Source organism: Delphinus delphis, chromosome 16 (assembly GCF_949987515.2).
Source record: "Delphinus delphis chromosome 16, mDelDel1.2, whole genome shotgun sequence".
Taxonomy (NCBI): Eukaryota; Metazoa; Chordata; class Mammalia; order Artiodactyla; family Delphinidae; genus Delphinus; species Delphinus delphis.
The window spans coordinates 77,730,541-77,754,598 of record NC_082698.1 but is presented as its reverse complement, the minus strand read 5'-3'; the positions used below and the strand labels follow the sequence as shown (position 1 = coordinate 77,754,598).

Below are 24,058 nucleotides of genomic sequence, written 5' to 3'. Positions count from 1 at the left end.
CAAGATAATGATCTATTGTGGAGAATGTTGCATCAGCACTTGAGAAGAATGTGTATTCTGTTGTTTTTGGATGGAATGTCCTATAAATATCAATTAAGTCCATCTTGTCTAATGTATCATTTAAAACTTGTGTTTATTTATTTATTTTCATTTTGGATGATCTGTCCATTGGTGAAAGTGGGGTGTTAAAGTCCCCTACTATGATTGTGTTACTGTCGATTTCCCCTTTTATGGCTGTTAGTATTTGCTTTATGCATTGAGGTGCTCCTTTGTTGGGTGCATAAATATTTACAATTGTTATATCTTCTTCTTGGATCGATCCCTTGATCATTATGTAGTGTCCTTCTTTGTCTCTTCTAATAGTCTTTATTTTAAAGTCTATTTTGTCTGATACAAGAATTGCTACTCTGGCTTTCTTTTGATTTCCATTTGCATAGAATATCTTTTTCCATCCCCTCACTTTCAGTCTGTATGTGTCCCTAGGTCTGAAGTGGGTCTCTTGTAGACAGCATATATATGGGTCTTGTTTTTGTATCCATTCAGCCAGTCTGTGTCTTTTGGTGGGAGCATTTAATCCATTTACATTTAAGGTAATTATCGATATGTATGTTCCTATTCCCATTTTCTAAATTGTTTTGGGTTCGTTATTGTAGGTCTTTTCCTTCTCTTGTGTTTCTTGCCTAGAGAAGTTCCTTTAGCATTTGTTGTAAAGCTGGTTTGGTGGTGCTGAACTCTCTCAGCTTTTGCTTGTCTGTAAAGGTTTTAATTTCTCCATCAAATCTGAATGAGATCCTTGCTGGGTAGAGTAATCTTGGTTGCAGGTTTTTCTCCTTCATCACTTTAAATATGTCCTGCCAGTCCCTTCTGGCTTACAGAGTTTCTGCTGAAAGATCAGCTGTTAACCTTATGGGGATTCCCTTATGAGTTATTTGTTGTTTTTCCCTTGCAGCTTTTAATATGTTTTCTTTGTATTTAATTTTTAACAGTTTGATTAATATGTGTCTTGGCATGTTTCTCCTTGGATTTATCCTGTATGGGACTCTCTGTGCTTCCTGGACTTGATTAACTATTTCCTTTTCCATATTAGGGAAGTTTTCAACTATAATCTCTTCAAATATTTTCTCAGTCCCTTTCTTTTTCTCTTCTTCTTCTGGGACCCCTATAATTTGAATGTTGGTGTGTTTAAGGTTGTCCCAGAGGTCTCTTGAGACTGTCCTCAGTTCTAATTCTTTTTTCTTTATTCTGCTCTGTGGTAATTATTTCCACTATTTTATCTTCCAGGTCACTTATCCTTTCTTCTGCCTCAGTTATTCTGCTATTGATCCCTTCTAGAGAATTTTTAATTTCATTTATTGTGTTGTTCATCATTGTTTGTTTGCTCTTTAGTTCTTCTAGGTCCTTGTTAAATGTTTCTTGTATTTTCTCTATTCTATTTCCAAGATTTTGGATCATCTTTACTGTCATTATTCTGAATTCTTTTTCAGGTAGACTGCCTATTTCCTCTTCATTTGTTTGGTCTGGTGGGTTTTTATCTTGCTCCTTCATCTGCTGTGTGTTTTTTTGTCTTCTCATTTTGCTTATCTTACTGTGTTTGGGGTCTCCTTTTCACAGGCTGCAGGTTCGTAGTTCCTGTTGTTTTTAGTGTCTGTCCCAAGTGGCTAAGGTTGGTTCAGTGGGTTGTGTAGGCTTCCTGGTGGAGGGGACTAGTGCCTGTGTTCTGGTGGATGAGGCTGGATCTTGTCTTTCTGGTGGGCAGGACCACGTCTGGTTTTGTGTTTTTGGGTGTCTGTGGCCTTTTTATGATTTTAGGCAGCCTCTCTGCTAATGGGTGGGGTTGTGTTCCTGTCTTGCTAGTTGTTTGGCATAGGGTGTCCAGCACTGTAGCTTGCTGGTCGTTGAGTGGAGCTGGGTTTTGGTGTTGAGATGGAGACCTCTGGGAGATTTTCGTCGTTTGATATGACGTGGAGCTGGGAGGTCTCTTGTGGACCAGGGTCCTGAAGTTGGCTCTCCCACCTCAGAGGCACAGCACTGACTCCTGGCAGCAGCACCAAGAGCCTTTCATCCACACGGCTCAGAATAAAAGGGAGAAAAAATAGAAGGAAAGAGGATAAAATAAAATAAAGTTATTAAACTAAAAACTATTAAGAAAAAAAATTTTAAGTAAAAAACAACAACAACAAAAAAAATGGATGGATAGAATCCTAGCGCAAATGGTGGAAGCAAAGCTATACAGAGAAAATCTCACACAGACGCATCCACATACACACTCACAAAAAGAGGGAAAGGGGAAAAATAATACATCTTTGCTCCCAAAGTCCATCTCTTCAATTTGGGATGATTCGTTGTCTATTCAGGTATTCCACAGATGCAGGGCACATCAGGTTGATTGTGGAGCTTTAATCCACTGCTCCTGAAGCTGCTGGGAGAGATTTCCCTTTCTCTTGTTTGTTTGCACAGCTCCAGGGGTTCAGCTTTGGATTTGGCCCCGCCTCTGCGTGTAGGTTGCCTGAGGGCGTTTGTTCTTCGCTCACACAGGACAGGGTTAAAGGAGCAGCTGCTTTGGGGGCTCTGGCTCACTCAGGCCAGGAGGAGGGAGGGGTGCGGATGTGGGGTGAGCCTGCGGTGGCAGAGGCCAGCATGATGTTGCACCAGCCTGAGGCGCACCGTGCGTTCTCCCGGGGAAGTTGTCCCTGGATCCCGGGACCCTGGCAGTGGCGGGCTGCACAGGCTCCCCGGAGCGGAGGTGTGGAGAGTGACCAGTGCTCGCACACGGGCTTCTTGGTGGCGGCAGCAGCAGCCTTAGCGTCTCATGCCCGTCTCTGGGGTCCATGCTTTTAGCTGCGGCTCGCGCCCGTCTCTGGAGCTCCTTTAAGCAGCGCTCTGAATCCCCTCTCCTGGCGCACCAGGAAACAAAGAGGGAAGAAAAAGTCTCTTGCCTCTTCGGCATCTCCAGACCTTTTCCCGGACTCCCTCCCGGCTAGCTGTGGCGCACTAGCCCCCTTCGGGTTGTGTTCACGCAGCCAACCCCAGTCCTCTCCCTGGGATCTGACCTCCGAAGCCCGAGCCTCAGCTCCCAGCCCCCGCCCACCCCGGCGGGTGAGCAGACAAGCCTCTTGCACTGGTGAGTGCTGGTCAGCACTGATCCTCTGTGCGGGAATCTCTCTGCTTTGCCCTCCGCACCCATGTTGCTGCGCTCTCCTCCATGGCACCGACGCTTCCCCCCCTCCACCGCCCGCAGTCTCCGCCCCCGGAGGGGCTCCTAGTGTGTGGAAACCTTTCTTCCTTCACAGCTCCCTCCCACTGGTGCAGGTCCTATCCCTATTCTTTTGTCTCTTTTTTCATTTTTCTTTTGCCCTACCTGGGGAGTTTCTTACCTTTTGGGAGGTCTGAGGTCTTCTGCCAGCGTTAAGTAGGTGTTCTGTAGGAGTTGTTCCACATGTAGATGTAGTTCTGATGTATCTGTGGGGAGGAAGGTAATCTCTGTGTCTTACTCTTCCGCCATCTTGAAGCTCCCTTTTGGCTTATTTCTTTACAGTGTTTTCTTTTTCCCTTTTAATGTTTATTATTAACTTGGTTAAGACCGTACTGTATGGGGTTTTGTAGGCCACTTTCTCACTGATAATTATATCACTGACATTTTTGTGTTATTAAATAATCTGCATAAATACAAGTTGAACATATAAAAAAATCTCAAGTCACAAAAACTGTTCTCATTTTATTAAGAGATTTAGAAAATGGAACATGCTATTTATTCTTGGGCTGTGGCCAAGAGGAGTAATTGCTTCCACATTCTCTATACATGAAAACCATCCACTCTGAGGTGCAGCTGTAGCCATGCTCTATACATCTGTTACGCTTTTCGTTTTCTGGTCTGATAAGCTTGTTCATCTCCCCCATGCTGCTTTCAGCAGTTGCCGTGACACCAGGTGACAGCTGGATTTGGTGATTTCTTGTCTTATTGCTTAAGGCAGCAACGCTCCATTCAGCAGCGGCTTAGTTGCTGCTCCTTTGCACATGTGAGGCCTGCCAGAGCCCAGCTTCCGGGCTGGTGAGAGCGCCTTCATTCACCAAGTGATTATTGATCATCCCTTGACCTCTGTCCTGGGGGTGTAAAGGTGACGACCCAGTCCTGCCCCATGCAGCTCGCAGTGTAGGCATTTGTTTGCAAGTGAACAGAGTACAGAGTGCCGTGATTGACCCTCAGAGGGCGGCTAACTCAGTTGGCCCAGGGAGTCTGAGCAAGGCTCCACAGAGGAGATTGTGCTTGAGCTGAGATCTTCAGCCGATGAGCCACTGACTTACAACTACTTTTATACGGCCTCTCTTGTTTTCTTTCTTTCTTCTTGACAGTCAGAGCTACCCTGGATCAATTTTAGCATAGATGTAACCCGGGTGAGCTTGGTGTAAGGTGTGCTGGTGTCTGGCCTGCTTGGTGTGGTCAGAGGCTCCCAGGGGGAAGAGGGAGGTGGCTGTGGCGCAGCAGATGCATCCACATAGCCAGTGGCCCGGGAGGATGGCGGATCCCCTGGGGGAGGGTGGAGCATCGGGGGGAGGGGAGTGACAAGATCTGATCATGTCAGGCCCCAGACGAAGAGGCTGGCTTCCAGCTGATTGGGGGGAGGGGGAGACCCGAATCCTGTGTGGGACCACCAGTCGGGGCATGGAGGTGCTGTGTCGTGAGAGATCCACAGGCACCCACAGCATGTCCTTCAGATCAAGCAGTTCTCTGGTTCCTGGCAGTACCCTGTGGGGTGCAGCTTGGAAGCCCAGCAGGGAAGGCGAGGCACGCAATCCCAGTTGCAGCAGAGTGGCTGCATTTGGAGCACCCTCTGCAGGCAGTAAGTGCTTGTCATTATCTCTGTCAGCACTGGCCTAGGGCCTGGCCTCTTCTGGATCCTGCTGTTGGGATCAGTGGAACTTTAGGAAGGACGGAGGGGTGGGGTGTGGCATGTCACAGAACCCCCAGCCACATAAAAAGTACTGGGAATAATATGTGTCTTTTCCTAAAGAACTCGGAGTGGTGTGCAGGTGTTGCGAGCCTCCTAGCCGTGTTGTTCCGGTGTAGCTGTTTGAATGGTGGGGAGGAAGGACCTGGAAAATGCTAGTGTCTGAGCAGACTTGTGTGCAGCCTTTTTTTTTTTTTAAATTAATTTTTATTGGAGTATAGTTGCTTTACAATGTTGTGCTAGTTTCTGCTCTACAGCAAAGTGAATCAGATATATATATACATATATCCCCTCCTTTTTGGATTTCCTTCCCATTTAGGTCACCACAGAGCACTGACTAGAATTCCCTGTGCTATACAGTAGGTTCTCATTGGTTATCTATTTTATACATAGTAGTGTATATGTGTCAATCCCCTCGTTCCAATTCATCCCACCCCCCCTTTCCCGCTGTTACCCATATGTCCTCTACGTCTGTGCCTCTATTTCTGCTTTGCAAATGAGTTCATCTGTATCGTTTTTCTAGATTCCACATATAAGCGATACTTACAACATTTGTTTTTCTCTTTCTGACTTACTTCACTCTGTATGACAGTCTCTAGGTCTAGCCACATCTCTGCAAATGGCACAGTTTTGTTCCTTTTTATGGCTGAGTAATATTTATGTGCAGCCTTTAAGAATGTAGTCTTTTGATTCTGTAAATGAACATTTGTTAAAATTATTTTTTTCCTAGATAATCCCCTATGTTGGGACCATTTCTGAGCAGCTGGAGCCTGGAACTTTGATTGTACTACGTGGGCATGTTCCTAGTGACTCAGACAGGTAAAGTCATTCTGTTAGATGAGAAGAGAACAAGAATAAACTCGTTGTGATTGTGGGACAACAAAAAATCATGAGGGAGAGACCATTTGGATACTCGGAGGCCTGATTTTGCTTTCATAGCAGCCCCGGCCAAGGTGCTGAGGAAATTGGAATGAAAAACTGAAATACAGGTTATTTGGACTTTTTGTTGCTGTAAGTCTGATTGTAGTATAAAGAATTAGAGATACGGTTAATGAAGGGAACTGTGGTCAGATGACAGGGACACAGTCTAGTTACAGTGTAACATTCCCACACCATCTCTTAAGGCCTGTTCTGGGTGGTTTTATCTAATGCTTGCTTTGGGTAGAGTCTGGACGAGGCTGTATCAGCTAGAGTTGGGCTCGGCTCTGTGTGGTGGATGCCTGAACAACAGTGGTTTAAATAAGATGTGAACGTGACATCTAAAGGGGACAGTCTGGAGGGCTGAGGGCGCCTCTTCACGCACTCACCCTGCCATGCCAGGGTGAGGTCCTCTTTCTCGTGGTTCCTGGAAGCTAGGACTCTGGTCCTCACGTTGTGTTTGGGTAGCTGCCTGGGACTGTGTGCTATTTGGGGGGAAGGGGTGGGGGGTGGACAGAAGGCAGATGCCAACTGACTTTAGAGACCGTTTCCAGGAATCTTCCTTGCACACTTCACTTCTACCCCATCGGCAGAGCTCGGGGCACCTGGGCGAACGCACCTGCGGGGAGACTGGGCAATGTGGGTGCTTGTGGTGGACCGCCACCAAAAGCATGTGAGTGAACAGAAGATCCGTCAGCTGTCACTCGGCCTGGGTTTCTGCGCTGCCGGGCCTGCGAGGCCGCCTTCCTCCCTGAGTCCTCACGCAGCCTGTGTTTCCTCCCCTCCTCAGGTTCCAGGTGGACTTACAGTGTGGCAGCAGCGTGAAACCTCGAGCGGACGTGGCCTTTCATTTCAATCCACGGTTCAGAAGGGCCAACTGCATTGTTTGCAACACTCTGAAAAATGAGAAGTGGGGCTGGGAAGAGATCACCTATGACATGCCTTTCAATAAAGAAAAATCTTTTGAGATCGTGATCATGGTGCTGAAAGACAAATTCCAGGCAGGTTTTGGAGAACAGGGGTTAGATCCTCATTCACGAGAATAAGCACGAGGGAAGCTTTTCACATGAGTGAACTCACCCTTGCGTGTCCTAAATCCAGAGGAAGAGTTTGCCTTTATCATGTTCCTCTAGAGGAGGGCCCGGCGGGGCCCTTGCTGTGAGGCGGGCACAGCCAGCATCCCTGCCGGGGTCGCCGTGCTGGCAGAGGGCGAGGCCAGCGCAGCGGGAGTTTGTTAGATCGTTGCTCCTCGCAGGGCTGAGCTTCCTTCTGACCTGGCACAGCCTTACACTCAGGATGGGAAAGTAAACCCCAGGCAGCAGGACCCGCAGGGTGGGAGAGTCTGAACTGACAGATGGGATCCTGGCGTGGGAGTCGGGGTTTGTAAAGTTGCATCCTGCCGCAGCCTAGTCCCGTAGGATCTTGAGATTCTAGACCCAGAGGAGCTCATAGCAACCCCGCTGCGTGTCGTCAGTGCTCCCGCTGCTTCCTCGGGTGTGTGTGGTCCTGGAGGCGCCTCCACCTCCTGGCCCACGAGCCTGTGGAGGACTTGACGGCTCAGGTGGAGACTCCCCACCCGAGGTGCAGACCCCTCTGACCCTCAGAGCCTGCTCCCACCAGCACTTCTCCCCTAAACCTCCTCTCTCCCCTCATCCCTCCTCTGGCCATTGGAGTACTTGGGTCTGGATCGTTCTTTTTAATGCTTGTCCGTGCTCTTGAGCTTTGGTTTTTTTCCTGTGTTTCTTTTGCCCGCCAATGGGATTTTCAGCTCCTTGAGATCAGAGACTGTACTGTGTTCGGCGTGTCTTCCCGACACTCCTACAAGTACTGACATCTGGCGGGAGAGGGAGGCGCCCTGTGCACTGGTACCCGCTAAAATGCATTTATTAACTGTTTTATTCGTGGGGGGGACCTGTCTTCTGTGTTTGTCCAGGTGGCTGTCAATGGAAAACATACCCTGATCTACGCCCACAGGATCAGCCTAGAGAAGATCGACACCCTGGGCATTTATGGCAAAGTTATCATTCACTCCGTGGGTTTCAGCTTCAGCTCGGTCAGTCCCCTTCCATGGGGGGCGGCAGGGGGTCTTTGGTGATGTTTTCTTGAAAACTGTGTAAATATGTCCCTCATTAGTGTGTTAATTTCTTGGAAGTAAATCTTTCAGACTAGCAGGATGCTAATCATTGACCAGGGCTTGCTTGTCTGTAGGATCTCAAATCTAGCATGGTTCCAACAAAAACCCAAACAGTAACAACAAAACAAACAGCCTTTACAGCTGGAGAGCGGCCGTTTCCCTGATGCAGGAGCGTAGTGGAGCAGTTCGCTAGGATTGTTTCCTAGAAGTGGGACGTCAAAGGGTACCTGCATTTTAAGTTAGGATTGAAATTGCTAACGTGCCCTCCAAAGAGAGTAAAACAAAGTAGTCTCAAGATCTGTATTCATTTGCTCACATTCTTTTTTTTTTTTTTTTTTTTTTTTTGCGGTACGCGGCCCTCTCACTGCTGTGGCCTCTCCTGTTGCGGAGCACAGGCTCCGGACGTGCAGGCTCAGCAGCCATGGCTCACGGGCCCAGCCGCTCTGCGGCACGTGGGATCTTCCCGGACCGGGGCACGAACCCGTGTCCCCTGCATCGGCAGGCGGACTCTCAACCACTGCGCCACCAGGGAGGCCCCTGCTCACATTCTTCTTGACATTAGTTCTGATTTTAACATTTGCCAGCTTGACAGAGGGGAGAAGGTTGCTAATGTTCATGCATTTTTGGATAATTTTCTGTCATATTTTCATGTTTAATACCATTTATAATTTTTGTTGATATGTCAAGCAGGTTATATTTAGAATTCTGATGGATGTTAAATATTAATCTGAACTTTTCTTCAGGATTTAAGAAGTAGCCAAGCATCTACTCTGGAATGGACAAAGATAAGTGAAGAAAATGTAAATATTAAATCTCTTAATCAACCACCAGTTTAAAAATGTTTTTTTAGTTGCCATGTAAATTAGGTGGCAGGCAGGCTGAGTTTTAAAAAAACTGTTTTTAATATGAAAACTTATATTTTTAGTAATTAACAGGCTGGAAGTAATCGTTCGAAAATTGAGGCATATACTTCAGGGTGCCAGGTGCTATAAGTTTTGCTGTTTAGACTCTCAGTGGATCTGACCACTACCCACCAATCTTCTGTACAAAGAACTCTCTGAACTGCTGAATAGGGCTGTCCGGAGGTGTTTATAAATAGTGAGCACAGCCAGTGCATGGGCAAACGAACTTCCACGTGTATCTTCTCCCCCTGTGGAAACAACTGCAGTTCAGACATTTTTTGCTGTTATTAGTGTGGAGAAAGTGAGGCCTTACTGATCTCAGCACGTTCCTAGACAGACTAGAATCTCAGCAGTTGGGGAGCACCCTGGGAAGAACAAGGAAAATGTGTTTGAAGCCCACATGTGGCCTTCAGGAAAGGCTCAGCTTGTGGCGGAGGCTATAGGATTCAGATGAACAGGACAGTCAGTCTGTTCCCAGCCTGAGTGGCACTCTGCAGCTCCAAAGCACTTGGTCAGGAAGCACTGGCCACCTGCATGTCCCCCCGCCCCGGAGTGGAGCAGGCACTACCGGCCCAGGCTCTGGGTGGTACAGCCAGTAAGATCCAACTGCTCATGTTATAAAACGTATTTCTTCCGTCAATCATCTGTATTTTGTCTTTCTCTTCCAATAGGTACAGAAGTCTGGCATGTCACAGTTTGTAAGTATTTTTGCTATAACCTGTGGAACCTTTTATAAGATTGCCCAGGAAATGAATAGTTGAAGCTTTGGAAGACAGGTTCATTCATTCCATACCTTATTGCAGAACTGTTTCCCTACAGCCTAGTAATAGAGGAGACATTTCTAAAATCATCCCCAGAACTGTCTACACCAAGAGCAAAGGTTCGCCAGCCAATCACACTTTGACTTGCTCCAAAATACTACCTACCGACTGTTTGTCAAAGGTTTGAAGAGCCAAAATTTTCTTAATTCTGTCTAACAAGTATTTAATGTTAGTTAGCTGATATGCGTAACTGCTACCCTCAGTACAAGCCCAAAGCAGCCACTCTGTGTTTGCACTGGTGTCCTGGACGGCTATCAGTCAACCGGACATCAGGTCCCTGAGCCGTTAGTGTGTTTCTGTAGCTCCCCCTACCTCAGCCGCTTCCCCTCCGGGCTGAAGGCAGTGCACGCTTCAGGCCAGCCGAGGTGACCTTCTCAGAGGGCATTTCACTCAGGCAGAGGATGTCAGGTCCCTCCCCACATCCATTCATTTCATTGTCTGAAAAATGGAGTGTTTGCTGTGAGCCAGGGACCCACCTGGGACCAAGGCAGACTTGGTCTGTCCCTTCATGGGGTTCACGGCCTTTAAACATTTCCCAGTGTCTTCTGGCAGTTTTCCCTCAAGATCCCTTTTGCAGGCTTCCTGATGCTAACTGGGATTTCTTTGCAGACTCTGCCATTCGTAGCGAGGTTGAACTCCTCAATGGGCCCTGGACGGACTGTTGTCATAAAAGGAGAAGTAAATACAAACGCCAAAGGGTCAGTATCAGTAAGTGGCCGTAATAACGCGGCTGCTGCTGCGTGTCTCTTACAGCTGTAACCCTGTCAACAATCTCGTGAGGTGTAAGTCGGGCTAATGTCATAAGCTTCATTTGAAAAGTGAGACTGTTAAAGCCAGATGAAGTTAGACTGCTGACAACTAGCAGTTGGCGGCGCCTAGGCTTTTTGTGGCCAGACAGGAGGGTGGCATTTTTGTCCACGAGGCCCACCCTTGCAGAACTGCAGGGCAGCTCTGTGAGAGCAGATCACTTTTATTAGGGCTCGTTCCCCTTGCCATGGGTCTTGTAAGATTCCTGCTTTTAGAACCTTTTCCAGAGGTGTTCAGAGTTCTGAAAGCTTGAAATGAGAGCTATTTCCTAGCAAGTAGTACACTTTGAAGAACAGGGCATTGTAAATGCTGAGACTTCCTGCTTGGAAGGACCCTGTTCTTGCAGCAGACGTGATCCTTTGGGTCGCTTGCTCTAACCGTTTAATTTCTTCCTGTAGCCTTAAACGTGGATCTTAAAGCTTTTCATATTTTTATTTTGCAAATAACATACTTATACCAACGGTGTGCTGACTCGGAATTTTAAATTTCACCTTCATCGGCATTCCTGGGTCCTTGTGTGTACATGTTTTGTGTAATCAGAGTTTAATTCTGATTGTTAAAATTGCAGAAACTCGACTCCTCTCTTCTACTTGGCTAATTAGTTTTTAAAAATTCTCTCAAAAGCTTTGCTGTTGATCTACTATCAGGAAAATCCAGGGATATTGCTCTCCACCTGAACCCACGCCTGAATGTTAAAGCATTTGTAAGAAATTCTTTTCTTCAGGAGTCCTGGGGAGAAGAAGAGAGAAATATTACCTGTTTCCCTTTTAGTCCTGGGATGTACTTTGAGGTGAGATGATTATCTTTTTTGAAAATGGGACAGGAAAAAGAATCCTGCGGGCAGGGGTAAGATGCAAGATAAATGGTCCATTTAAATTGAGTCCAACTTAATATGTGGAGGTTGTGTGTGGTTTTTGTTTATTTGGAGATTGTATTTTGAATGCCGTCTTTTATAACGCAAATAATCAGCATAAATGGCCAAGCCAGTCGAGTGCCACGTTATTTGCATTGGAATTATCTGACATGTTTTCATAATGACAATTTCTGTGTAACCCCATATTAGTTAATAGGAATTTGAACAGGAACCTTGTCTCAGGGCGGGAGTAGCGCGTTTAATCCTAAGTGAACGTGAGGACGTAGGAGCCATGAGACTGCCGGCACTATCCGTCGTCTCGGTGACACACAGCTTAGGTGGCAGTACTCTGTTCCAGGCGGTCCTGTTTGTATATATTCAAAGAAAGACACATTTAGACTACCGGGACTTGAAGGCATGTAGTCCTGAGCCCCCAAAGGTGCGAATGTTCTAACACAGCCTCTCCCCAGATGTGCTTCCGGGGAGTCTCGCCACGTGGATGCTGCAGGGTTGGCTGGGTGCCCTCACCAGCTTACGTGACTCACTGCTCACGTGGTCATTTAGGGTCACTGATTTCGGTCGTGGCTTCTCCAGCATTTTAAACTGTCACATGCTCTGGACGGTTGGAGCTCGCAAGACTCCTCAGAGTTGTTAGAAGTGTGAACATCAGGCTGAACAGAAGGTGGTGATTTGGCATTAATATTTATCCGTAAGTTCCTGTCTAATGCAGTGCCCTGGTTTGGGGAGTGATAGACAGGAGCGAGCTCATCATAGGTTCCCTGGAAGTGGTGGGTACTCGTTTGGAATTCAGAAGGAGGTGGGGGTGTGAAGGTAATCTGGGTTTTACAGATTTCGGGGATGATACAGACAAGTCGCTGGAGGTCGGAAGGGCGGCACAGGGGTTGCTGACTAGGCGGCAGTCAGGGTGCGAAGGGTGACGTGGGTTCACTGGAGGGAGAGGTGGCTGCTCCGGCAGGAAGCTGATCCTTGTGGTTGGTGACTGGAAACTCGTGACCTGTTTTCTGGCCTATTTGAGCCCCAAGTTTGCGACTACTGTATCAAAAGAGGAAAATAACACATTCTCTTAAATAATCTTTTCCTTTGTTAGTTTTCTACTTCAGGAAGAGTAGTTGTCCTCATGTGGGATCACTGCTGTCAGTTTTTTTGTAGTGATAGCTTTAAACTCCTGCCTTTTTAATAGGCTTTCGTTGAGATTCTCAGATCTTTCCATTAAAGCCATTGCTTTGCTTTTAAACAGTATCTTCTGTTCCGTGGCATTTCAGATTCACTTGTTAGTTCCAGCTGGAATCATTTAAAAACTATCTTTTGGTTTTGTAATGTCATCAGTGAGCTCTTTATCAAATTCATGTTCTTAGGAGCTGTTCAGGTGGTTGAGGGATCTTGGTGTTCCATGTTTGCATGTATGTACTTTGTTTTGCAACAGTGTGTCCACTAGGCTGCCTGCCATTTCTCTTCCATTTGTAACATAAGGTGCTGGCTCTGCACTTGCTCTTAGTCTAGAGAACTCTTTTCCCACTGCATCCGTCTAATGCCAGTTTGTTTTCCCTTCTGAGCATAAGGCTGTGTGTTTTGTATTCTCTTGAGATTCTGTTAAATGTCCATCACCAAAGGTCCCTTCCATCTGGTTGAAACTGGGATTTCCACCATTGTTGTGGGCATATAATCCCCAGTTATGGCTATTTTCCCCAGTTCTCTGTATAGCCCTGCGCCTTCATCTGTGTCAGTTATTGCTGTTATCCATGGAATTTCCCCCTCTTCCTAATCTCCCCCAGCAGCCATTTCCACTAGTCCTAGCAAAAGAAAAAAGACACTCCGTTGGCTGCTTTGCAGATCCAGATTTTGTGCCTCAGTCTGGCCTCCGGGGATGGAGGCGGGGAGTGCCGGGGAGAGCACAGTGTGGGTTCACCCAACTGGCCTCTGCAGTGTGGGTGGGAAACAAATGGTAGTCAGTGGCCAGACTGGCACGGGGAACATGGTAGCAGAAGTAAGAGGTTTAGGTGTACGAGCAATTTAAAAGGATCGCAGTTAACTCTGAAGGGCTAACACCAGTGAGGACTCTGAACTGAATCTCTTCCAAAACTCAGAGGTTCATAGAACACTGAGCTTTGAAGAGCTTTGGAGAAACAGACAAGAGGTGCTGAGCTAGGATGGGAATCAGGGTCACCAAGCAGCTCTGCAATCCCTAGCAAGTGACCTAAACTTCTGAGGTTTCATATTGTCTGAGTTGCCCAAGACCCTAGAGTTTGAGGCAGCAAAGTGAGGATCCAAGCCCCTTGGTACCAGCCTGTGACTGGGAACCAGCTCTTCTGTGAACGAGTGTCATGGTCAGCCACTTTCTCCTTCCCAAGTGTCGGCGAGGAGGGCGGCTTGCCACTTCCCCAGGAGCACAGGGCAGGAGAGGGCGCGTGCTGAGGACAGGAAGCCAGCAGGCCCTGGGGACAGTGTGAAGGTCCAGGCACATGAGAGCCACTTCCTGGAGTGGGACAAGGCAGAAAGTGCCACTACAGATACATGTTAGTCAGATCCTGGAAACTGCAGCAGGGAGTCGGCGCTGGCAGGCTGGGAGAGGAAACCAAATGGTTTACTTGACACGCCTGTTCGTGTGCGGGAAACAAACTCTTAAGCCCAGGGGCACCACTAATGTTGTGTATACTTTCCTTCCAGATGATAATTTATTGTGATGTTAGAGAATTCAAGGTTGCAGTAAACGGTGTACACAGCCTGGAGTACAGACACAGATATAAAGACCTGAGTCATATCGACACGCTGGAAATCGATGGCGATATCCACTTACTGGAAGTAAGGAGCTGGTAGCTGACAGGTGTGCTACAAAAACTGAAATACAGGTGACTTCTGTAACACTGGCCTTGTTAAAATGCATCTTACTCTCGTGATACGGTTTATATATATTGTTAAAATGAGCTGTAAGTCCTACTGGGTGTCCTCAGTCCATGTCACGCAGTGAGACTTTGTCAAGCAAAAAGTGAGGACATTTGAGGCAACAGCAGCTTATAGCCATTATTACAACAGGCCTTTCTGCTCTCTCTCCTGTACCCTGGCCGCCTCTTTTTTAAACCTACTTCACATTCAGCAAGTGTTTATTAAGAGCCTGCTGTAACACAGTAGCCACCCTGCATGGAGCGCTTGTCTTTTGCCAGCACTGTGCTGGGAGCTGGGAGGACACAGTGAGGCACGTACGTTCCCTGTTCTGTTCAGCTCAGAACCTTCCGTGCTTTGCCACTGTGCCATTGTTTCTCCTCCATGCACTACATAAAATCACCAGGCACTTAAAAGAATTATTCTGTTAGATCACCTGAGGACACTATAGGCGACACCACTCTTCCTGCAGTGCTGCCCTTCATACCCAGTGTTTGATCGTATCCTGTAATTGAGAGGATTGATGTTGACCTACATCTGGCAGTTTTCTTTAGCATAATATTTATATCTTCTAGCTGTAAGCATTACCAAATAATTATCATTATGAGATCGGAACACAGCACAAGATAGAGGCAAAAAACAAAGCAAAACGAACAAAACCAAATGGTACTGAAATTAACTTGATGTCAATCTCCAGGCCACTGATCTTCTGTACCAGTAAATGGTTATTTTAGAATATTGGAATTTAGGGTGAGTCAGAGGTCTCCTCTGAAAGTTTAAGGTAGACGAGAGATGGATTCAATTTGTAAAATGTTTGTGGGTAACAAAGCAATGTCAAGATTAGACTTAATGATTGATTATAGAACAGGCCCTATCAGAAAGTAAAATACACCAGCAGAGACCAGTGAAGTAGAGAGAGGCCGTGTGTGCCTGTTGCTTGTCTGCACGCAGACCAGCACTGCCTCTCCTCTTCTAAGACGACCCCGTCATCGTTAGTGACTGAGATCAAAACGCTGTTCTCCCTTCAGTGATTAAAATCAAACCTGTATCAGCAAGTTGAACTGTTGTTGCATTTCTGTAATTTTTTCTGTTATTCTTTGAAGAGAGTTGGCAGAAGTTCTTTGTAGAATTCTTACAGGTCAGATCTTGTCACAGGGAATTTCAAAGCCTTGGGAGTGGGGAGGTAAAAAGCTAGATCAGTCAGATCATTTTATATTAAATCGCTGGGCTGAATTCTGCCAGGATTTGGGAATATTTTCATAACAGCTTTTGGTTAGGTATTATTTGTATCCCTATAGTGGAAAAAATACTGTTACCAGTCTTACTTTTAAAAAGTACTCAGTGTAGCACTTAATTCTTTTCCACTTTGTCATATTAATTTATTATGCCCAGTCTTGCCAAGCTAAAACAAACAAAAAAACACTGGTGGAGGCGAGGATGTTGGGAAAGCTGTAGAAGGCAAGAAGGGTCTAGTATCCCCCAAGGTTTTTTTTTCCTCCAGAAAAGAACATCAGAGGGCCTGGCAGATGGTGGAAACGGTGGACCACTTAGGAAAAAAGAAAAGCCCACTTACCTTGTTTCCTGTAAGTCTTAAACATAGTTCATTTTCATTTTATGTGGATGATACTAAGACGTCTGACCATTTCTTTGATAGAATAAATACAAAATCTTAAGATTTTTTTGGAAAAGAGGCCATTAGCATTTATTAATGAATCCTGTTGAGATGTTTCATAAAGAGAAATATGTGTTCCTAGCAAACTCCGTCTCCAGACTGCAAATCAGCCTTTGCTTGTCACGATTCCACACTAAGTTTCTGTATTAAATTAGATCGAGGGCTTTCAGACTTGATTTGAACACCTATGGAACAGTGCTTAGAGGCCTTAAATTTTAAAAAGGCATAAATAAATAAAATGCCTTAAACAAAATAAAGGCAGATTTGTTTACTTTTATTTGCACCCTCACTTCGCAGCTTCACCATGACTGACATAGTATAGAGATTAGAGAACTTCAAAGCTTTGAAAAAAAATCTGTTGTTTACTTTTTTCCTCATAAAAGTAATCCTTGGTTAACCACCGATAGAAATAGCATTTCTAACCCTGAAGGGGCTCCCTCTTACCACCTGGTGTTTCTGAGCCCTCATTATTTGTGGGAGCAGTGAGGTGTGGCTGTTTTATAAACAGCCTACTGCTTCCACCCCCTGCCCCCCAAAAGACTGAAGGATAAAGGAGAGACGATCATATTCTAGAGCAGAAAATGCATCCCACAACTACTCCCCTCCATGAGCACACGCAAAAATTAAGACTGCAGTGTCATCTACCCAAAATGAAAAGTAAAAGTCCAAATGGCTTTACAGTTGAAAGCATTCTTGTTGGGTGCTGAATAACTCTCATTTTCTTGAAGTAAAGAGCTGCTTTGAGTGAAATCTCTGACACCGATACTACGTACAAAAGATAGTCCTTTACCAGGAAAGTTAAGGCTTTACAGTCTAAACGGGGGTTAGCTTTGGGTGCTAAAATTAATCATGTATGTAATGGTAATAACATCACTCAGAAAAGACCATCATCGATGGTCTTAATTAAACAAACAGCAGTCTGTATAAAAATACCATGTATCATTTACTCTTTTTGTATATTCTGTACAACTGGCAGGAGAGGCTTATGTGGTAGCACAAACCAGGTGGGAATTTTGTAAAGAAGTCCAAGTAGGTGTTAGCGGCACCAAAAGTAATATGGTCCTAAACACCCAAAATAAAAATATGAAAAGTCAGTCTGACCTCTGAACAGTATGAAATACCAGAGATCAGGGCTTTAGAAGTAGCTCTGGAGCGGCTCTCCCAGGATCGTTTCCAGCCGCTGAACAGTCTTCTGGCACTGATGCTCCACCTCTTCACATTCATCTAAAAACAAAATCAAAATGAGTCAGTCTTCCTGCCTCAGTTCTCAGAGCCTGGTTCCTCACATCTCACATTCGCTGGCCGTCAGTCAGAAGAGAGAAATGAAGCAAAGTCCTGAGGTGGAAGCCATCCTGGAAACCCCTCCTCTGCCTTCCTCCCTCCTGCCTTCATTCCCTTCTTTCGGTCTAGGACTAGGGAAGCAGAATAAGACAGACCCCAAAAAGTGGTGCACAAACGAAAATTCCAGATGCCTAGCGATGCCACTCTTAGTAGTTCACACAGCCCCTGTCCAGGAGGGAGGAAACAAAGGTGCAGGCACCTGGTTTTGGATCAGCAGTGAATCGCTAACGTGAAGGCATCTGTCTACTCGCCTCCATCACCCCGCTAATAAGCTGCACTGTTATTTCTTGGGCTGCGTGGTGGCACAGTGCTCGTTCTGCCGTCGGTCCAGAACTGTGCAAACCTGGACTTAAACCCCAGTTCCACCTGTCACACATTTTTATCAGCTAGATTACTTAATCTCTTAAAGCCTCTAGTTTTTTCCTTTATAAAAGGGAGATAACGGCATATGCCTTGTGAGGATTAACGACATCATCCACGTAGAGCACAGAGTAAGTGCTGGTCATTAACAGGCAGCCACCCCATTGCAGCCTTAGTGGCACTGGATGTTTTGGTATAATAACCCTATATCTGTGGACCAAAATATTCAATCACAGACATGCGTGAGGTTAAAGAAAAACAGTATCATAGTCTGCACCGTCAGCAAAAAAACACAAAAGTAAAGATAGTGAGATTATGCTATAAACAAATCTCAAATGACAATGAGGCAGCCCGAGCACCCCACTCAAACCAGGAGCTCAGCCTCTGCACAGAGGGCTGGAGACACGAGCTCATCACAGGCTATCCAAATGTGCATTCGCATTGGGCACATTGCCACAGAAGTTCACTCTAATTATTTCTTAATAGTTTGGGAATTACCTTCCATCAATTCAGCTAAGAAAGGAATGGATTCTGGTAACAAGACGATATAATTCTCTCTTAGTTTTTCAGCCAGTGCCAGCACCATAATCAGAGCAGCAAATCGAACCTGAAAGGGATAAAAAAGGTGAAGAATAATTAAAAAAAAAAAAAACTAGTATTCTTGTATTACTTTATGATCTAACTTGAGATGAGCTCCGAATTTTAAACTGTTAGCCTCACGTGAGTTTATTTCACTTTCTGGCCAACTTTCATCTTGGAATACCAGTTTGTTTAACAATTCGGGATCCATCTGTAATATGGGCAACCTTATATTTCAATCTGTGTTCTAGAATTACAAGCCTTTCATGTGAATGTCTTTTTATAACATCTTTCTTAAAACAAACCAGTAAAAATGCCACCTGCAAATTCAAGTGTGTCATCAAATGTGACTGCACTGGAGCCGCCAGCTGGCCTGGCCGCTGGTGATGCTGACCTGGAAGGACCGCGTCCCCAGCCACTGCAGGCAGGACTCCCGTCCTCAGGACCCTGACTGGGGTCACAGTGTGGTTGTGTGAGGGGCCAGGCGCCGGCTCTGCCCACACCCTCACCTCAGCCTGACTAAAAAACACACTCATTGTGTCATAAATGTCCTAGTTTTGGAACTTAAAAGATTGGAGTGTTGCTCACGACTTGTCTCTGACAAGGAATGCAACCAGTTGTTTGTTTTGTTAGTGATTCACTTTGAAACAAAAGCTATGTTAGTCTTCTTTCTGGTTTTGGGTAATTCTGGTTTGGATAGAGCAAAGTGAGTTGTTGAAAAAACGTTTGTTACTGCCTATGTTCAATCAGGATTTTCTTGATATTGTACAATCAAAACAACATATTACAAAACAACAAATTTAATGCTGCAACTTTGTTAAGATCCTACAATTTAAAATTTGGGGGTTCCCATCCATACATCTGTGAAGAAGAATTAGCATAATAAGAAGAAAAATACATTTTGTTAATTACATTTTACTTCCAAGACCTTTCAAGCCAATGTAGAAAAAGAAAACTTTGGGCACTGTGATCCTTTCATGTGTAAAAAGGAAACTGAACTAGAAAAAATTAAAGTAATAAAAACATTAATCTGAAAAATAATAAATAAATAAAATTTGGGGGTTCATCGGAACAGCCTCATTGTTTTCATTACTTCCTAATAAATGCTGTGAATTTCAACTAATAAATTTATTAACAAAATTCTGCTTCAGTCTGTTTTATCCCCTGAGGTTCTAGTGTGATAATTAGCTTGAGGAATGGCAATTCATTGCTAGAACAGTTTGAAAACTTCCAAACTTCCGCTCATTCCCCCCGCCCCCCACGTTAATGGGCATCAACCGCTAGCCCTTACCGTGCGTTACTCCACCAAGTCCTATGCCTGAGATCGACACACAACAGGGACTCTGCTCTAACTCAAAGGAATGTTCTGTAGACAAAGCATGCTGTCTCTGGGAGCACACTGACATTTAAATGGTGCATAAGAAACATGAGGAATTCAAGTCTTTTCAATATTTAAAAGTGTAAAGTATTTTAGTGCTCGTGCCTAGCACACCATGGGGGTGGGGGAGGACTGCCATTATTTATAAATGGCCTGTAAGAGAAAACCAAGTTTCCCAGGCTCAACCTTCTGCCTGACACAGCCAAACCCTGGTGCTAGAAGACACCCAGCAGTGCAGACCGGTGAGGCCCCAGGGAGAGCGCACAGCATCCCTGCTGGCCCTGCGGCTCCTAACCTTGGGTGAGGAGTCCCTCATCTTCAGCAGGATCTGGTAGTTCAGTGGTTTCCAAAGCGAGTCGTCTGCCATGGCCACTGCGAACTGTGCAAGGCACGGGATCAGGTGCTTCGTCACCCGTTCCTGGAACGTCTCTTCTCCTCCAAGCCTGTTTTCCAGCTGTTAACAGTGAGACAAGGACTGAGCAACGGGTCTCATTCCTGTTTGAGAAAATACTCAATGTATATAGTACTTTACTACCCTTCCTGGTATCAGCAGGCTCAAAAACCAAGGTGCTGTTTAGTCTCAAAAACCAGGTACTATTTGCTCTCAAGAGAAAGAGAGCAAATTTACTACCTTATAAGAACTCAAATGGAATCACAGCGCTTAGCATCATCCCTTTCCCCCTGCAGAACCTCTCAGAGGAGGGCAGCCAGACCCTGACACATTCTCAATGAACCCAGTTTTTAACAATTAAAAACTTAATACACCTTACATCATATCTCTTATTTGAAAATATTTAAAGTAAAACTCGGTAAATGCCGCTACAAAGATAAGTTATTAATATATCCATGAAAAATGAGAAATCAATTTTGAAATAAAAATTTCATGAAAAGGAAAAACACACCAGCAAACTGTGGTTCTGGTTGATATAAACCCCGCAGGCATGTAACACTGATGGCTTCCTTATCTTTTAACAAAAGATCATTCCACTGGTTACCTGATCCACCAGGGGCATCATCAAGGCTTCTGCTCTCTCTCTACTTAGAAAATGCTGGGTGTCAAAGAGGAAGATTTTATATAAACAGTTCAGAATAAACTGCAGTAGCAAGCAGCACTTTTCAGGGTCACTTTCAGAGTCAAAAAACGCTTCATCTGTAGATAGGGGAGAGAAACAAATGGAAACAAAAATAACAAAAAACTGAATTTCACAATTTGATCTCCAGTGTTTAACTTTAAATCGCTATTAACAGAACTATAACCAGAAGGTTATTTCTAAAATGATCTAGAAATCACAATCAGGATGAAGGCAGAGCACAAATTAAATGGACGGTCTCGCGGGGGAGTGATCTGTTCTTTCAGAGTTGTTAAGATTTTTGGTTATTAAGGGCTTCCCTGGAGGCGCAGCGGTTGAGAGTCCACCTGCCGATGCGGGGGACGCAGGTTCGTGCCCCGGTCCGGGAAGATCCCACATGCCGCGGAGCGGCTGGGCCCGTGAGCCATGGCCGCTGAGCCTGTGCGTCCGGAGCCTGTGCTCCGCAACAGGAGAGGCCACAACAGTGAGAGGCCCGCGTACCGCGGAAAAAAAAAAAAAAAAAAAAAGATTCTTGGTTATTAAGATTGCTTAGTTTGGCAAGTAGACTGCTTATTAGCATTAAAAAATAAACCAATCTTAATGTTTTAGAGTTACTTCCAATAACACAGGACTGCCCATTTATTCTTCCTCCCAAGTGAGTCAGTTAATAACATTAATTAACTGCTAAAGGAAAAGTGCTAAAACACTTCAGTGTCTGACAACTGACTATAAAGAATTCACCTTCCTTACACTTACTGCATCTCGCTAAGGTGCACAGAGCAAGGGCACCAGCTGACCTGGAGTCAGCTACCTACCTGTTTTGGAGATGTTCACCTGGTTCAAGGTGTCAGCAAAAGGCTTCACTAAGTGGCCAGCAAACAGGGTAAAAAGCCCTTTCAGTTTTTCAGCAATGCAATCTGCCAAGTTGTAAAATGTCAACAGTCTGTCCTTTGGGGCGTCCTCTGTTTTAGCCCAATCAAACAGCTAAAAAACAAAGTAGCATTAGTTTCTTCTTCAGATCTTATAACTGATACGTGAGTAAAAGGAGAAGTAGAGGCAAAGAGCTCACCTTGAAGAACAGGGGTCTGAATGTGACCTCAGAAAGTTTTACAACCATGGCCATGAGACAGTCAATGATGTAATTTTCCGTTTTTCCAATTTCCTCCAGATCATTCTGAAAACAGAAAAGCTGATTCGTTAGCCAGAGTAGTGACATCTAGCCCTAACTTTGACAAGTACAACAGGTCTGAGTCAGGTGAGAAGTTTAGGACGGGGCGTCGGGGGCAGGGAACACGCCTACCTCAGAGTGCTGGGCGCGGAAGTCCAGGGCCTCCAGGAAGAACGTGGTGAGCTGGGGCTGGTGGGAGGCGAGCTCCTCCTTCCTCATCACCCCGATGTGCTCGCACAAGATGCTCATAAATGGGCCCATGAGATTCTGAAAACACAGTCAAGAGACATGCCAATTGTTAATATTTCTCTAGTTCATTAATGCATTAATAATGGAATTAAACCACCATATTCTTCTTTAAGTGAAAATCTAAACATTTCAGTACCACATCTCCCTCCTCCGAAGTCTAATACCCAGTACGGTCTAACCTTCCAGTTCTTCTCAATCTGCTTGTATGTCTTGTTGATGGCTGGCAGTAAGACTCGGGGTGACAGCGTGGTAGCCAGGGTCTTTTTAAGGGACATGAGATGGACATTAGCCTGGGAGGCAGGAGCCATTTCACTAGTGACTTTCTCCAAGTGAATCACCTGTAGGAATATAACAACAACGATCAAGGCCACCACGGGTCCTCGCCGGGAGCATCTGTCTACACGCTTACAGAAAGTCCTGGTAAGGATGGAAAAGCCAGTCCAAACGCTGGTGACTGGGAAAGCTCAGTGCACTCAGCATCAACACAGGATTCCTTTTAATGCCAACCCCGAATGTTAAAATAAAATAAATAAAAATAAAAATTTATTTGTAGTATTTAATATAAATTAAATAGATAAAAATGGACAGATGCCTCTTTCCAAGAGGGAGTCAGGGATGCAGGCAGATGGTGGAAGGCAGGACACAGAGCTCTCAGAACGACCATCTTAGAGAACAGGAATCCGGGGCCCGTGAGGAAAGACAGTCACGTTCTCCTTTGCTGAAGAATCTAGAAAGCTCCTCAGATGCAGAGGCCCCTTTCTATAAGAAGTCTACCTTCAAGGCCTGGCTGGAGAGTATGTGAATCGGTTAAGTCATCTGCATCATGGCACTTAAGGCTCCTAACTTCATAAATGGCCAGTGATCAATGCAACAGCACGGGGCGGGGCAGGAGGCCACTCTCGGGCATTTGCATTCAGTTGGAAATGCCATTAGCCCGCCGTCTGGACTGCAACACAGGCATTCCGCCCTGACAGACGCCTTAGGGTCGTGAAGAACTAAGTGGGCATGCCTGTTTCTACAAGAAGCTCTACCAGACCAAGGCGAAGGAGCTCACGGGGGGGGGAAAGCAATGAAATACATCCTGCAAAGTCAAAAAAGAGAAGAGCCTCATGACAGAGTGACACCCATACCAACGTCACGACTAAACAGGAGGGATGATGGCAGTGAAAAAGGGACACATTCACTAAAAACAAGCACCTCTTTTCAGAAATAAGAATCCTCCTGCCAAACGAAAGACGTCAAGCACAAATAAAACAATCAAATCTGTAAGCTTTCCCCTTCCCCCCCTGTGGTCACCAGCTCACCTGCAACAAGACATCTTCCAGGTAGGGGCTGATGAAGTGCGGCAGGGTCCCAGCCACCTTCTGCAGGGCCACCAGGGCGCTGAGCAGGTAGACCTCTCCCGAGGCCAGGTCGCGGGCGCGCCTCATGGTTGTCAGTAATGGCGGCATCAGGCTGGAAAGAAAGGGCACAAGTTTCTTTGAGGAGAACGGAGCAGAAGTCACTCAGCAAAAATCCAAATAACCGTGTCCGTTACATCTCTGACGTCCCACAAAACGTCTACACGGTTTACGTGACCGAAAGCGAGAGCTCTCCCAGTGCCCACAGTACTGACACAACATCACCTTAAATAACACCACCACCTTGCAGTTTAACACTTGCTGTGTGTCGGGCAAAAAAGCCCTGCACGCACTGCCCCACGGGCATCCTGCGAGGTTGGTGCTGCCTCGATTTGTAGACGGCAAATCTCTAACAGGCTGCGTAACCCTGGCCAGCTGGCGAGGCTGCACGCTGGCAAACACCAGAGCCGACGAGAGAGCCAGCACCTGGCAGCTGTGGCCCAACCGGCTGGGCCCCTCTACGAAGCAGTGTTGTCACCTACTGCTTCCGAGGAACGCTAGTCAAAGGGGAGCAAAAACTGGGGGACAATACACATCAGGTAAACGAGAATGTTATTATTTT

General features: G+C 45.7%; 2 protein-coding genes across 8 annotated transcripts in view; one reads left to right on the top strand and one right to left on the bottom strand.

Moving 5' to 3' along the window:
* LGALS8 (galectin 8) overlaps positions 1-16,208 on the top strand; it is a 31,403-nt gene extending 15,195 nt beyond the window's left edge. For 3 of the 4 annotated variants that reach the window (XM_060035014.2, XM_060035015.1, XM_060035017.1), the window contains 8 exons: positions 5,677-5,765; positions 6,655-6,865; positions 7,798-7,917; positions 8,742-8,798; positions 9,572-9,598; positions 10,331-10,419; positions 11,153-11,318; positions 14,067-16,208. In XM_060035014.2, the coding sequence (XP_059890997.1) occupies positions 5,677-5,765; positions 6,655-6,865; positions 7,798-7,917; positions 8,742-8,798; positions 9,572-9,598; positions 10,331-10,419; positions 11,153-11,318; positions 14,067-14,216 (909 nt within the window). In that variant the 3' untranslated portion in view covers positions 14,217-16,208. Of the gene's footprint in view, positions 1-5,676; positions 5,766-6,654; positions 6,866-7,797; positions 7,918-8,741; positions 8,799-9,571; positions 9,599-9,719; positions 9,843-10,330; positions 10,420-11,152; positions 11,319-14,066 lie in introns of all 4 variants that reach the window. The other variant, XM_060035016.2, reaches the window with a different exon arrangement.
* A 138-nt stretch (positions 16,209-16,346) lies between these two features.
* The window catches only part of HEATR1 (HEAT repeat containing 1), a 48,280-nt gene continuing 40,568 nt past the window's right edge, over positions 16,347-24,058 (bottom strand). For all 4 annotated transcript variants that reach the window (XM_060035009.1, XM_060035011.1, XM_060035012.1 and 1 more), the window contains 9 exons: positions 23,401-23,551; positions 22,276-22,434; positions 21,980-22,114; positions 21,749-21,853; positions 21,495-21,663; positions 20,605-20,759; positions 19,905-20,063; positions 18,151-18,259; positions 16,347-17,175 (listed from right to left, as the gene is read on the bottom strand). In XM_060035009.1, coding sequence (XP_059890992.1) covers positions 17,087-17,175; positions 18,151-18,259; positions 19,905-20,063; positions 20,605-20,759; positions 21,495-21,663; positions 21,749-21,853; positions 21,980-22,114; positions 22,276-22,434; positions 23,401-23,551 — 1,231 coding nt within the window. In that variant the 3' untranslated portion in view covers positions 16,347-17,086. The remainder of the gene's footprint in view (positions 17,176-18,150; positions 18,260-19,904; positions 20,064-20,604; positions 20,760-21,494; positions 21,664-21,748; positions 21,854-21,979; positions 22,115-22,275; positions 22,435-23,400; positions 23,552-24,058) is intronic.